Source organism: Corythoichthys intestinalis, chromosome 15 (genome assembly GCF_030265065.1).
Source record: "Corythoichthys intestinalis isolate RoL2023-P3 chromosome 15, ASM3026506v1, whole genome shotgun sequence".
NCBI lineage: Eukaryota > Metazoa > Chordata > Actinopteri > Syngnathiformes > Syngnathidae > Corythoichthys > Corythoichthys intestinalis.
The window spans coordinates 14,633,708-14,649,791 of record NC_080409.1 but is presented as its reverse complement, the minus strand read 5'-3'; the positions used below and the strand labels follow the sequence as shown (position 1 = coordinate 14,649,791).

General features: G+C 35.8%; 1 protein-coding gene across 2 annotated transcripts; it reads left to right on the top strand.

The window, feature by feature from the left end:
* The first annotated feature begins 1,438 nt into the window (after positions 1-1,438).
* On the top strand, positions 1,439-16,084 carry gabra2a (gamma-aminobutyric acid type A receptor subunit alpha2a). 2 transcript variants are annotated; one of them, XM_057860308.1, is made up of 10 exons: positions 1,439-1,600; positions 2,342-2,437; positions 2,796-2,902; positions 3,000-3,067; positions 5,673-5,893; positions 9,573-9,655; positions 9,803-9,946; positions 11,113-11,265; positions 11,973-12,175; positions 14,829-16,084. In XM_057860308.1, exons 2-10 carry the CDS (start codon positions 2,373-2,375, stop codon positions 15,129-15,131), a joined length of 1,347 nt encoding a protein of 448 aa, XP_057716291.1. In that variant the 5' UTR covers positions 1,439-1,600; positions 2,342-2,372; the 3' UTR covers positions 15,132-16,084. The 2 variants fall into 2 exon arrangements, with proteins under 2 accessions (XP_057716291.1, XP_057716292.1); XM_057860309.1 differs by lacking the exon at positions 2,342-2,437.

Sequence of the window (16,084 nt, the reverse complement as noted above, 5' to 3'; positions counted from 1 at the left end):
GGGGGGCGTAACAGAAAATAATTGAGAAGAACTGCTTTAAACCACTCAGCAGTGATTGGGCACACACGACTTGAATTGTTTGGTAAAAATTGGTTTCAATTGCTCTTTAATTCTCCTTTGGCAGAGGATTCACTTTCATTTTGTGCATGCTATCCTCATTAAAATATGAAAACCTATAAATGTTTGGGTGGTTTTAGTTAAAGCAGACACTGTTTTTACATCTGTGTGAGTTTGACAAAGATCAGATCACATTTGATGGGGATTTTATGCTGAAATGTGAGAAATTCCAAAAGGTTCAGATACTCTTTCATACCTCTGTATACAGTATATAAAACTACACGTTTTAATGATAATCCCTCAAAAATTTTCCTGGAGTTAATTTTGCTAGCTGACGTTTTGTTTATGTGGTCGGAGGCACAGATCAGGTCAACCTCTTCACTCAAGTGCACATGCACGCACAGCCAAGAATGTGCCTGCTCTGTCTTTTTCAAGTGTTTATATTCAGGTCAATGTGACTGTACTTGTGACTAAGCATTTACGGTTGATGCCTGAATCCACTCTGTGACCCTTTGACAACAGCTTGGTCCTAACTAAGCCTAGAAACATGCTGTCCAATGCACTAACTGTCATCAGCACCAGCAGGGGATTGCATTGAATTCAAGAGGTTCGTGGATGTAAACACTTCTAGTCCTTCTAATTAAGATGCCACCCAACCAAACATTCAGTTCCAAGGCCTTGTGTTTTAAAATCGGGTGGTGGTCTCCCATCCTGCCCCCTCTGAGCAGCTAAAAGCGGGACTACCAGGTTGTCTTTCAGTCTTTGGAAACTTATTTAGCTCTCATTTCCGCCTGTGTGCAAGCTCCTTTGTTGACTCGACTACAAGCACAACTAAAGGGTGTGTTCAATGGCCACTCAGAGAAACGTGTTGTAATGACCCCTTCAAATACCACTAGAAGGACAAATTAAGGTGTCTGAAATGTAAAATATAAAAACAATGTACAAAGGGGGGTGTCTGTGAATAACTCGCAAATTATTATTATGAGCATTTTGAACATGCTTTTTACTCTCTATTGGCCCATATACAGTATATATTATATTTGATCTCATTTGAAGTTGTGCAAAAATATTTTTGTAATTCTAAGCATTAACAAAATAAATAACAAAGTTTAAATATAAAATGAGAATTGTCTCAACTGTTTTTGTTGTTGTTGTTTTTTTTTTTACCCAAAAATGACAGTTATTGTGTATTTATTACTATGTAGTTAGACTATTCCCAATTGTCTTTCACCCTGTACTTCAGAGGAATATGTTGTCAATGAAAAAGGAGTAAGTATCAAGTCATTGGTTCTTGCATCCGTGACAGGGAATAAAGACAGCTGACCTGCTCACTATTTAATAAGAGCACAGTCGGCTACTCTGCTCAGTTTCCACTAAGGTTGGTCGTGGATCAGAGACGAGGATACCGAGATGCCATAGATGCACATTGACAGAATTTACTCTTTTGATAGTTTTATTTTTCCTGGTCCTATTTACTTTGTTTTGCTATATTCCCTATCCAGTTTCTTAACCGGATTAGCTGCGGCAGACTGTCTTGTTTAAGGTAGGTACAATATAGCCCAATGATCGAAATGGAAAAACCTGGATTAGGAGCACAAATAATCTAAACAGGATTTCCATAAATGTTCACATTTATTGTTTTGCTCTTAATTCATTGCCTATGAAAGTAAATCTGTGCCAATGGAGTGTGAATTTCTAACACTGATTTATTTTTCAGCATCAAAACTCAGCCATGAAAATTTCATAGAATTCAGTATTGAAAATTCAGCTGCAAAAAATCTGTAGCACAATTTCATCGCAAAAAAATTCTGTTGCAAACAAATCGGTCATAAAGATAAAATTCAATACTGTGGAAGTAAATCTGTACCAGTCAAATTAGAATTTGTAACAGAATTTTTTTTCAGCACTTTAATAGTTTTTTCAGCTTCAAAATTCATTTGCAAAAAGTCATTTAAAAATTTTTGGGAAAAATTCGATTACAGTAAATTAAATCGCAAAATTCAGTTGCAAAAAATTGAATCGCAAAAATTTGCTAGCAAGATATTTTAGTCATAAAAACATTGTTACAAAAAATTCCATCACAAAAAAATTAGGAGGACCTGAACTGGATGCTCATTTTAAGTGACACTGACGGCGCTAGACATCATATTAATTTGTACTGGTATGGGCAAATGAGCCAACGTCAAAATGAATTGGACGTTTAGTGCAGTCAATGGTAGCCAATGAATTAAATTGACTTGCACTCATGGATAACGTTTCCCCGTTCTTGTTTAATTTTTAAAAGCGTCCCCACTATTCCCACACGGGGTAAAAAGATGAGAGGACGATGGCGCCTTTACTTTTTGGCTGTCTTGGTCTACATGATTGCATTGCACATGCGGTAAGTTACGTCATGTATTTATTTTAAGATTGTATTGATGGGGGAACATGGGGTTGAAACAAGTAGTTTGACACGTTTTTGAGTTTTGTCGCAGAAGTAAAAGAGGTGAGTTATCGACGATATGTCACAGTTGTATTAGTGACATGTAAAAAAGCTGAAAATTGACCAGTAAAAGTATATAGATAGACTGTATAAATAAATATATATATATATATATATATATATATATATATATATATTTATTTATTTATTTTTTTTTTTTTTGAATGGTAACATCTCCACTTTGCCCTTTTAATTAATTTTTTAAATCAAATGCCCTCACGCGGTTTCTAATATGATTAAAACATGTTCCTGATAGGTCCAAAGCGGATTCCAATGCAACACGCAAAGACATCACAACATTCACCAAGATCCTGGACAGTCTGCTAGATGGCTATGATAACAGGCTTAGACCTGGCTTGGGTGGTAAGATTTTTTTATCTTTACCAGAGCCCTGTTCAATAAATATTATGACGTTAAATACTGTATTTTACTACTACGTTTTCCCTGTTTTTTATGTTAGACCGCGTAACAGAAGTAAAGACAGATATCTATGTGACGAGCTTTGGTCCTGTGTCAGACACAGACATGGTAAGTCTCGGACTTTTCCCAAATTGTGCAACCGCCAAAGCAAATAAGAGTACATTCTCAATGGCCTTACCTGGAAAAATAAAGTTTCTTATTTTTTTAACTAGCTTAGACATGGTCAGAATAGTTTTAATGTGCCAAGTGGGAGTTCAGTGTTTTTTATTCTTTTATGGACAGAAAAGGGTTTTGGGGAGGATTGGAGAGAAATACAAAATTAAATTGAAAATAAATAAAATTGTCCTAAACACTTTAAAAGCATAGAGGAATATAAGTATAGAGACTGTAGATAAGCTTTTTACGTTAATGCATTGACGGCACTTTGATGTCCAATTCATTTTGACTGGAACCGGGGAATGTAATGAATGTCTGCAAATGGACAGGTCCTCCAGTCACATTTACCACTGTCACTAAGAAGTGTAACAAAAAAGGTTAAAAAATAGTATTTTTGTTGGAATCGGCAATACTGACCCATATTTACGTAGTATTGGATAGATACCAAAATAAACTAAATAGAGAAGATTTAAACTCTTCATTTTTTTTTTTAATGTTATTTTCCTCCTAATTGTAACAGCATAATTCATTCATTCAATTTATTAGAATAATAGATTGACTTTGGGATTGTATCATTCATTCATTCCTTTTACACACATCTAGCCCTCTTCTGCTTGTCCCCCCCCCCCCCCTTTTTTTTTTTTTAATTTTTTTTTTTTTATTCTTCATGCCTTAAAAGCTTTCTCCACTTTTCCATCTGGATCCCAACCAGACCTTTTTCTCACCTGTCTCCTGACAAAAGTGGTTTGTAGTGGCACAGAGAAATGGAAGTGACTATGATCGGGATGACAACCTCAACAGAAATAGGAAGATGGACACATGTTTAATTTATTGTCCATCCTCATCAAACTTGCAACAGATCATTTCCGTCCAGCTCTGTGAAGTGTATATATCTCTTTTCTACCTTTAATAGCTTGCCTCTGACACACAAATGCGAGAGGTGGGTCAGCCCACAACATCCAAAGCCTTTAGGCCCTCAGGAAGTCTGGATGGATCTCATTCATACCCAGAGGTCCTGCTACTTTTTAACCACCTTGGTGACTTCAACCCATAAAAGAACCTATTTCAGAGTCCCTATGATCTACATATACACAGTGTTGAACGGGGCAGACTGGGAGGGGTGGAGTGGCCCAGGAGTCATTGAAAAACAAACAAAACAAAAAAAACAGTAAACAATAACCCAAGCCCTTTAATTATGCATAGAAAATGCATAGTTTCGAGTTTTTTTTAGTAGTGAAGAAAAAGAGTCATGTGATGAACTGCCAAAGACGACTTCTGTTTCTCAGGTCCTTTTATTCTCTTGAATGGACAAGAACTGACGGCACACAATTCTGGAGTAGGAAAGATGCTGGCTAGCCAGGAGAGTCTACCGAGGTGTCTCGAGTAGAAGTCTCCCGACCTTGGAAATCATACCACTTAAATTTGTGTAACCAACAGTGAAGAAACCGATAGGGCAGCCTAGTGCCGTCTCCTAGACAAGACAGTGGATGCACATATCAGGCTTAACTTTGGTGAGAAGAAATCCCTATATAACCTTTAACAGCACAAAGAAGTGCTATGAGCAGATATCCGCCCAATAGATAAATCATCCTGTTGTGAGAACAAAGAATCACGATGTGAGTATGGGAAGCGGGTATGTGGCTGGATACATAAATGGTTATGTGAATAAGTGGAAATATATGTGTACACTAGATATATGGTTATTTGAATAAATGGAAATACGTGTGTACAGTGGTCAGAGATGTCCACTATCAATATTTACCATCTTTGCCAGAATTTATTCAGAATTGTGAATTTACAGTACCACAAAAATGAGAACTGTAATGTGTAACCACTGATCAAAGTTCATATGTGGAACATTTCATTCATTTTTCTGAATATTGGAAATTGGTCCAGTTAAAATGAAATTTTGAGTATGTGAGCAGTAAGAGAGGTCCACTACTAAAATTTACCAACGTTGGCCAGAACCTATTCAAAATTGTGGATTTACAGTACCCATGAAAATGAGTACTGTAACCTGATCAAAGTATACTTGTAGGACTTTAACTTCATTTATCTAAATATTGGTTCAACAAAAGTACCAAGTTTTGATTATGGGAGTAGTCAGAGAGATCTTCTACCAATATTCACCAACCTTGCCCAGAATTTATTCAGATTTTTGGATTTACAGTGCCACAAAAATGAGAACTGTAACCTACCATCTACTAAAATGACCCGTTGCTCAGGGGAATTACATAATATTTTACATGACGTGACAGCACACATAACGCACATGTAGATGGAGCAGTTTGAAATCGAGTTACTTTTAAATGATGACAATGGTGGCACTATACTAGTCCTTCTAAAAACGTATGGTTTGCAGGGAATGAACGTTCATGCGCCCTTCCCACTCAAAACCAACAGGTCATCGAGTGCTCTAAGCCACTCCCCCAGATTAAATGAATTGGATGTCTATCATTGTCAATGGCTGGCAATGAGTTAACAAAAAATATATATATGTATTTTGAACTTTCGTTTCGTGTCTCTTTATTTTAACAGTATACTCCTATTTGTTCAGGAATACACTGTAGACGTTTTCTTCCGTCAGAGTTGGAAAGACGAGCGATTGAAGTTCCACGGGCCAATGAATATTCTGCCTCTCAACAACTTAATGGCCAGTAAGATCTGGACTCCTGATACCTTCTTTCACAACGGCAAGAAGTCGGTGGCCCATAACATGACAATGCCCAACAAACTATTGAGGATTATGGAGGATGGAACGCTACTCTACACTATGAGGTCATTTGGTAGCAATTTCAATGTATTTAAATACTGTAGTTAACTCAAGGTGCGTTGTAGTTTAAACCCCTTGATGCCTGGATTCACATTTAACAAATATACAGTGCCTTGCAAAAGTATTCGGCTCCCTTGAGCCTTGCAACCTTTCGCCACATTTCAGGCTTCAAACATAAAGATATAAAATTTTAATTTTTTGTCAAGAATCAACAACAAGTGGGACACAATCGTGAAGTGGAACAAAATTTATTGGATAATTTAAACTTTTTTAACAAATAAAAAACTGAAAAGTGGGGCGTGCAATATTATTCGGCCCCCTTGCGTTAATACTTTGTAGCGCCACCTTTTGCTCCAATTACAGTTGCAAGTCGCTTGGGGTATGTTTCTATCAGTTTTGCACATCAAGAGACTGACATTCTTGCCCATTCTTCCTTGCAAAACAGCTCGAGCTCAGTGAGGTTGGATGGAGAGTATTTGTGAACAGCAGTCTTCAGCTCTTTCCACAGATTCTCGATTGGATTCAGGTCTGGACTTTGACTTGGCCATTCTAACACCTGGATACATTTATTTTTGAACCATTCCATTGTAGATTTGGCTTTATGTTTTGGATCATTGTCCTGTTGGAAGATAAATCTCCGTCCCAGTCTCAGGTCTTGTGCAGATACCAACAGGTTTTCTTCCAGAATGTTCCTGTATTTGGCTGCATCCATCTTCCCGTCAATTTTAACCATCTTCCCTGTCCCTGCTGAAGAAAAGCAGGCCCAAACCATGATGCTGCCACCACCATGTTTGACAGTGAGGATGGTGTGTTCAGGGTGATGAGCTGTGTTGCTTTTACGCCAAACATATGGTTTTGCATTGTGGCCCATAAGTTCAATTTTGGTTTCATCCGACCAGAGCACCTTCTTCCACATGTTTGGTGTGTCTCCCAGGTGGCTTGTGGCAAACTTTAAACGAGACTTTTTATGGATATCTTTGAGAAATGGCTTTCTTCTTGCCACTCTTCCATAAAGGCCAGATTTGTGCAGAGTACGACTGATTGTTGTCCTATGGACAGACTCTCCCACCTCAGCTGTAGATCTCTGCAGTTCATCCAGAGTGATCATGGGCCTCTTGGCTGCATCTCTGATCAGTTTTCTCCTTGTTTGAGAAGAAAGTTTGGAAGGACGGCCGGGTCTTGGTAGATTTACAGTGGTCTGATGCTCCTTCCATTTCAATATGATGGCTTGCACAGTGCTCCTTGAGATGTTTAAAGCTTGGGAAATCTTTTTGTATCCAAATCCGGCTTTAAACTTCTCCACAACAGTATCTCGGACCTGCCTGGTGTGTTCCTTGGTTTTCATAATGCTCTCTGCACTTTAAGCAGAACCCTGAGACTATCACAGAGCAGGTGCATTTATACGGAGACTTGATTACACACAGGTGGATTGTATTTATCATCATCGGTCATTTAGGACAACATTGGATCATTCAGAGATCCTCACTGAACTTCTGGAGTGAGTTTGCTGCACTGAAAGTAAAGGGGCCGAATAATATTGCACGCCCCACTTTTCAGTTTTTTATTTGTTAAAAAAGTTTAAATTATCCAATAAATGTTGTTCCACTTCACGATTGTGTCCCACTTGTTGTTGATTCTTGACAAAAAAATTAAATTTCATATCTTTATGTTTGAAGCCTGAAATGTGGCGAAAGGTTGCAAGATTCAAGGGGGCCGAATACTTTTGCAAGGCACTGTACATAAGCATTTGAGGAATCTATAAGTACGTAAAAATAGTATTTGAAGTAGCGAATTTAGCTATTGATAAATCCAGTATATTTTATTTACTGCTTAGAGCTGACATCTTCCTAATTTTATAATTGATAATCCAGTTAAAAGTAATGTCACGACTATTACATAAATATGGTTTGAACTTGTGTTAAAGTTACCTTAAGATTAGGGCTGTCAAAATTATCGCGTTACCACGCGGTAATTAATTTTTTAAATTAATCACGTTAAAATATTTGACGCAATTAACGCACATGTCCCGCTCAGAAAGTATTCTGCCTTCTGCTTTTGTGCTGTCCAACAGCGAACTCTTGTGGTCGCTTTGCGACATGGTTTATTGTTTTTTGCCAGTTCATTATGGCTGCACGACGTCTCGGGCTGATAATGTTGTGCTTATATGATCCTTGGACAAGATTTGTCCGTAAGTATGGTTGTTGTAAAGAATGTACATATTATGTTAGTAAGCGAAATGTTATATTTGTTGTATGAGACGCTTTTTGTTTATGTTTAGTGAACCTGTATAGCGTGCTAAGCTAACGTTGTTGCTAATGCAATGCTTGTGTACTTTTATTTTGTAGTTTTACGACGGTCTAAAGAGGACAATGGTTTGAGGCCATTTTATTAATAAATCAGATGAAAAAGGAAGAAGTCTAATTCTTAAGGTGTCGTTCACTAGCTGTCTAGCTTTGGAAAAAGTAGACACTTCGGAGTGAGGACAGCATAGACAGATTTAAATGACAGTAGAGTGAAATGCCCACTACAGTCCTTATTTACCGTATGTTGAATGTATATATCCATCTTGTGTCTTATCTTTCCATTCCAACAATTTATTTTACAGAATATATATATACTTTACAGAAAAATATGGCATATTTTATAGATGGTTTGAATTGCGATTAATTACGATTAATTAATTTTAAAGCTGTAATTAACTCGATTAAAATTTTTTATCGTTTGACAGCCCTACTTAAGATGTGACAAAATATACACTGAAATGTTATGTATGTAGTCATGTGATTAGTCACAGGGTGGAAGAAGGAGGTTTTCAAGTTGGGCAATTCGGATGAAGCCAGCTCATGTGGAAGCAAGACAGTTTTTTGACCAGCAGCACAGCAGATTACAGCAATACTGTGATAAATTATATTATTTCTTTTTATTTTCATTAAAACGTTTAAATACAAAGTCCTGTTGTGAGTGTCTCCTGTGTTAAAACTCATTATTTGCCTTGCTTCTTTGGAATAATGCACCAACAGCATTAATAACAAAAATATATAAATAAATAAATGAAAAAAAACACAGAAAATTACATTTAAAAAATTCTAAATTAAAAAATTAGAAAAAAATAAAATAAAACATCAACGTAAATATAAATTCTATTGAAACATTTAAAAAGATATTAATTTCAAAATTATATTAATGAATTTTAATAGATTCAAAATAAAGGGAGGAATATATAAATTGCCCTTTTATATTGTTAATTTAAAAAATATATATATATTTTTTTTTATTTTGGTAGATTTTAAAACTTAATTATTTATATTTCTTTCTATTTCTTTTTATTTTATTTTTTTTTAAATCTAGGATTTGGTTTTAATATGTTTTTGTATTCCCCAATGCTTTTTGATGTACAGTATATTTGTTCAATGTAAATTCCTGCATCTAATGGTGAAAAATCAAATGGACCAGAAGGCTGAACTTAATGATATCTTGGGTTCTTTTGGGTTGATAGTAGCAGATGCTTGGATTTAAAAGATCGCGCTTACACACTATTTAACATTTCTCAGCACAATATCATGAGGTTATAAACATCTAACTATGATTACAGCAGTAAAGATGTTGTTAGATAAATGCCTACACCTACCTACCTATAACTCTTGCTACTGTCAACTTTGTGCCGCAACATGGTTTTATATTCAGGCTGACAGTCCAAGCTGAGTGCCCCATGCACCTGGAAGACTTTCCTATGGACTCTCATTCATGTCCTCTCAAGTTTGGCAGCTGTAAGTATGAAATACCTCACTGATTCATATTTTATCTCCCTAATACCATTTTGATATCACCTACTGTATTTAATCAGTGTAAGTTGATGCTGTCAATGTCACAACTGAGTCGAATTTTGAGAGGAATTCTGTCTCCCTCTGCTTTAGATGCCTACACAAAGACGGAAGTTACTTACATTTGGACTCGAAATGCTTCCCAGTCTGTGGATGTGGCAGCTGATGGATCCAGACTCAACCAATATGATTTAGTGGGCCAAACTGTTGGAAAAGAAACAATTCAATCCAGCACAGGTAATTATTAATACTTTTATTTTTGACTCATTGGCTGCCATTGACGGTTCTAGACGTTCAATCAATTTCAGTCAAAATGAATTGGATCTCTCACGCCGTCAATAGCAATGAAAGCTGAGTCTACACAGCTGGTTCTCCCAGTTTAAATGAGTTGGATGTATATTGTTGTCGATGGCAGGCAAAGACAATTGTGGGTCCCTTCCTTGTTAATTTCAAGGTACCTCTGGGTCGCTTCTTGTACATTTTGGGGCATTCCAGAGTCATTTCCTGTTGTTTTTATGGTATTTCTTGGTCACTTCTTGTTCACTAGTAACTTCCAATTGATTTTGTGTTTGTCATTTCTGTGTAACTTCCTGTTTATTTCAGGTCACTTCCTATATGTTTGGATCAATTTGACGAAACATTTTGGATCAAAATTAATGACCACCAATGGCGAGTTTTTTTTTTTTTTTTAAGTTAAAAATCAATAAGGGTGAATGGAAACTTTTTGCATGTGTGTGGAAGTTGAATGTGCCATTGGAAATTAATGGCGCCAGTAAAATTGTATGGGGATGTTTTTGTCAAATTTTGGCGGAATTGTACGTTTTTGTTTGTTTTTTACCAAAAAGTGGCTGATAAAGTTTGTGCGTATTGATTTTGTGAATGTTTTAATGTGTGATTTATATGAATTTGACAAAAACAAGTAGCATTATGAAAATTTGAAATGTTTTTGCTAATTATTTTTTTGTCAAAAAAAATTGTGACCCTTGTGGAGAAATTTTAATACAGGTCGATTCAAAAAGAATGTCCTAAAATCATCACGTGATATGTCAAAAACGAAACACATTACAAAATTCAGGCTTGGACACATTTGTTGAACATAACTATCTTTTACATGGAATTCCTCATTTGCACGCCTTAGCATGTTGCAGTCCACCATGTTGATCTGGGAGAAATTCTCATAAAAGCTTGATGTTGTCCGTGTTGCTGGTGATAGCCACATTTGAGTATTGCACGAGTAATACATGAAATCTAACTTGATGTTATGTTCAACATATGTGTCCAAAATAGTGTTTTGTAATGGATTTCCTTGTTGATAGATCACTTGATGATTTGAGCATATTCTTTTTTAATCACCCTGTATATTGTGATTAAATCACTGTTGATTGTTTTTGCATTCCTCTCAGGTGAATACACCGTCATGACTGCCCACTTCCACCTGAAGAGGAAAATTGGCTATTTCGTCATCCAGACATATTTACCATGTATCATGACAGTCATCCTTTCCCAGGTGTCTTTTTGGCTGAATAGAGAGTCCGTTCCTGCCAGAACAGTGTTTGGTAAGTCCAATCACTGCAATCCAACCCAAGCTTTAAATCTCATTGTACTCTGTAAAATGATAATAAAGGCTTTCTATTCTATTCTATTCTATTCTATTCTATTCTATTCTATTCTATTCTATTCTATTCTATTCTATTCTATTCTATTCTATTCTATTCTATTCTATTCTATTCTATTCTATTCTCATAGAAGTTTCGATAACCCCAAAAGGGGCAAACCTAGTATTTGTAAACATTTTGACTATTTTATCGCTTATAGCCCATAACCCATTCACTGCTCTAGACAGTTCTCGACATTTGGACTATTTTGCCCATTGTAGCCCTTAACCCATTCACTGCTATTGACAGTTCTTGACATCTACTCCATTTCAACTGGGAAGGTTGGCATTGAGTGATCATGTTTCACTGCCATTGACTTAATAATTACAAATAAATAAATACATTTTAAAAACCCGGTTGTTTTTACCCGTTTCCGATCCTCTCTCTCTAAAAATTATGTGATCAGGTCCAATTTCTGACAACATGATGAGGTCGCGGACATCCTTAATTGCTACAATAATAACAACAATTAAACTACATTTACACTTATACATCCTCTCACAAGTCACACAGATTGTGTGCATGTATCAGCTAATATTGACCACTGATATAAACTTATGAGCTGATTCAATTTTTGGAATAGAAATTCTCTATTTTCTTCATTACAGGTGTAACTACAGTACTTACAATGACCACCCTAAGTATCAGTGCCCGCAATTCTCTGCCCAAAGTGGCGTATGCAACAGCAATGGACTGGTTCATTGCTGTGTGTTACGCGTTTGTCTTCTCGGCGCTCATTGAATTTGCCACTGTTAACTACTTCACCAAGCGAGGCTGGGCCTGGGATGGAAAGAGTATCGTCAATGACAAGGTACAGTTGTCACACACTAGCTTTTCCTTTCTATACTAACAACAAATTGTATTATCGCTTTCATTTTTATCAACAGTTGTATAGGAAATGTAGAGAAACCGGCAAAACAGCCACCAAAACTCACCCTTTTTCATATTTTAAAACAAAATATTTATATAGAAAGAATTAATTGATTAAAAATCTTTTTAGTTACCAATTTATCTTCAGCATGCCTCGTCTTTATGGAATAACCTATAAGAGCAGCCAAACTGTGTCACAAGCCCTACTGGTGTGTTCACAGCCAGTCTGAAATCACAAAATTATTTAATTTTAATAACAATCAATTACAAAGACAAAAAAATAAATAAATAAAATCCCTTTTCCTTCATCGTAGATACGATACTAGTATCGGAAGTGGTACCGATATGCGTTAAAGCGTTACGTAACGTATGTAGTACAGTGGGGTAGAAATGTATATAGTCAGCCACCAATTGTGCAAGTACTCCCACTTAAAGACATGAGAAAGGCCTGTAATTGTCATCACAGGTATACCTCACCATAGGCGGAGTTTGACTTTTGGGCCTGGGGGGGGCACAACATGTTGATGACCCCGAAAAGCAGTGTCAGCAATAAAATTAACTTACAAGAATATTTATAATAATAAGTAGACGATGAGCGTTTTTTTTCCCCCGTCATTCTTGAGGGGAATTCTAAATCAGGCTGCTAAGGCAATACTTTTCCCTAGGATTGTCATCCATTGACTATGGTACACCCGCCGGTGTCGTGCCAATGTAGTAACACCAGTCAAAAATTGTATTCCCTGGGCGGAGCCATATGGAGGTAGATTTGTTTCTTTATTATTCAATCCAAAAAATGTCGCTTCAATTAAAAAATGTGTTTGAATGCAAAAATAAATTTGAAACTCAAAAAACTATTTTAAAAAATGCATGTGAAAGCTATTTTTCTTTTTCTTTTTTTTTTTTGATTGAAGCAACTTTTTTAATTGAAGTAATGTTGATTTGTTTTTGGGCCACATTTTGGCTAGGACATTTTTGTTTTTATTATTCAATCAAAAAATAAGTTGCTTCAAAAAAAATATAGCTTTTCAAAAGAAAATCACTTAAATCAAAAAAAGAAACATTTCTATCATAGAAAATGTTTTTGAATGCGAAAACATATTTGAGATCGAAAAATGTGCATTTGAACACTTAATTTTTCATTGAAAAAGTTTTCTTTGATTGAAGCAATCCTTTTTTTGTGTGGGCCATATTATGATTAGGACATTTGTGTCTAAGTCATTCAATCCCAAAAAATTTGCTTCAATCAAAAAAATATATTTTCTATCAAAGAAAAAAATAATTTCTTTAAAATATTTTTTTTTCTAATATTTATTTATTTTATTATTTTTTTTTATTACTTGTAAAGCAAATGGCCGTCTAAGATGCTCGAAAAATAATTTGGACCCATTATAAAAAAAATTTTTTTTGTTAATTTCATTCATTTTTGTTGCGGTTTTATTGCTTTACAACTTTCATATACAGTGGGGAGAACAAGTATTTGATACACTGCCAATGAGTTTTCCCATTGGCAGTGTATCAAATACTTGTTCTCCCCACTGTATATAGAAAAGTCAGTTACATGCAATGACACTTTTCGGACACCGGGGGGGGCTGGCCCCCCCTTAAAATCCGCTTATGACCTCAACTGTGAGTGACAGAATGAGGGGGAAAAATCCAGAAAATCGTTTTGCCTGATTTTTAAGAATTTATTTGCAAATTATGGCATATCTGGCATAGATATTAAACCTCTATGGTTCAAATGAGAGAAAAAAGTAGCAGTGTATATAAATAATGTTATAAAGATAATATTTTCCAAGATAGTCAATGCAAGGAATTATTTTCATGTTTTTGAACAAAGCTTGCAATGATCACATTACCGTATTTTCGCGACCATGCACTGTGCACTGTATTAAAAGGCGCAGGCTCACTGTCAGGTGATATTTTTCTATTTAACACACACACAAGGCGCACCGCATTACTGGGCGCAGGAAAAACATGTGCTTGCATGCACGCTAATGTATTTCTCTTAAAAGACATCAGCAGCAAAACTGAGTTCAATTGTACTTTGTTAAATAATTTAACTGTGGGCACACCCCCTATCTCATGCAACCTTCTCACTTTAAGGTTCTTAGGCCGCTCTCTCCTTTTATTTTCAGAAACTGCTCAGTCTTACAGACACATCTTGGTAGTCAGTCCACACAATAGGCGCACCACATTATTAGGTGCACCATCCATTTTGGAGATTTTTTTTTACTTTTAGGTGCGCCTTATAGCTGTGAAAATACGATATTTTCTTTTTTAGAAATTCTCTAACTTGGAGTTCGATACATCTTGAGGCCGATTGTTGGTACTACTATGGCATATGGAATCCCATCAATGTAGCAAGTCAGCGCAAAATGGGCACTATCTGCCTGCTAAAATTTGGAGTGTAGAAAAGGGTCTATTTATGGAATTAATGTAAAATGTCAATAGAAAGTTTTATTTTGTTTCGACAATATGTACAGTCATATTGTAATGCACGACCAGATGTAATTAAATCCATCAATAGAATTTTCCACAGTACTAATACGATAGTTGCTATCACGCTGCCTAATCTGACGGCATTTTCCCCGTAGAAAAAAGAATCATCTGTGATGAAGAAGAACAATGCTTATGCAGTGGCTGTGGCTAACTATGCTCCAAATTTAACTAAAGACACGACATTACCCACAATTTCCAAATGTGCCGTCGGTGATCCCAACAAGCCCTCCTCAGAGAAGAAACCTGAACATAACAAGAAAACGTTCAACAGTGTCAGCAAGATTGACCGCATTTCCCGCATCATGTTCCCCGTTCTTTTCGGGAGCTTTAACCTTGTTTACTGGGCCACCTACCTCAACAGAGAACCGGTTATTAAAGGCCTGGATGATTCGAAATAAGCCACAGGTACTTTTTCTACATGTCGAAAGCTGTTTACATGGACTGTAAAATTCCCTTCACGTATTCCTGAAATGCACTATATGTATATGTGTGATCATAACTACCATATTATACGAAATATTTCCAAAGTATTGTATATTATTCTATTAGGTTTGTTGATCATGAAAGAAATGGAGCACTGGTTAATTTAGAGGTGTCATTGTGACTTGTGTGATTATCTAAATTTGGACATGTGTCAATTTCTTTGAACAAATAATTTGTTGAATATTCCTGTAATTAACAGTGTTTTGCAACCTCACAAATGATTTTATATGTATTGACTGCTTTGAACAGAGTTGGTGTTGAAAAAGTGTTGGAAAATAAGAGTGACATTCTGTTTAATCTGTACATGTTTGCTTTTTATGATAATTATATATATATATATATATATATGTTTTTTTTTTTTTTTTTTTTAAGTGCCAAAATTCTTTTTTTTTTTCTTTAACAGAATGAATTATTTTTATAAAAGCTTAACTCATTGCATGTACACTCCCACCAATGAGTTTATCACTAGTAGACGTCAAATCCAAGTTAAGTGTGTGCCAGCAAATAAATGAATGTTCATTCACTGCCAACCCTCCCGCTTCAAATGGATTGGATGTCTAGCACCGTTAATGCATTGGAAGCCTAAGAGTTAAGCAGTGTCTGACCAAGCAATGATTGCAATTACTTTAGAGTCAAATAATTATACAGTAATTTAGTATTAAAATAAACACAACTAGGAGTGGGAACCTCTTGGTATCTCACGATACGATACGATTTGCGATACAAAGTTCACGGTAACGATGATCTGACGATATGGCGATACAACGATTATCGATATATTGGTCAGGAAATTATTCTAGCATATTCTACAAACAACTAATAAACAGAAAAAACAAGCTTCTGTTGTGAATTGGAATGAGTTTATCAC

Bases quoted from the DNA above. Each gene is read 5' to 3' on its own strand.
- gabra2a (XM_057860308.1), top strand. From the start codon at position 2,373: ATGAGAGGACGATGGCGCCTTTACTTTTTGGCTGTCTTGGTCTACATG. The intron at 9,656-9,802 runs GTAAGTATGAAA...CCTCTGCTTTAG, and splicing joins TCCTCTCAAGTTTGGCAGCT to ATGCCTACACAAAGACGGAA. The intron at 9,947-11,112 runs GTAATTATTAAT...CATTCCTCTCAG, and splicing joins AACAATTCAATCCAGCACAG to GTGAATACACCGTCATGACT.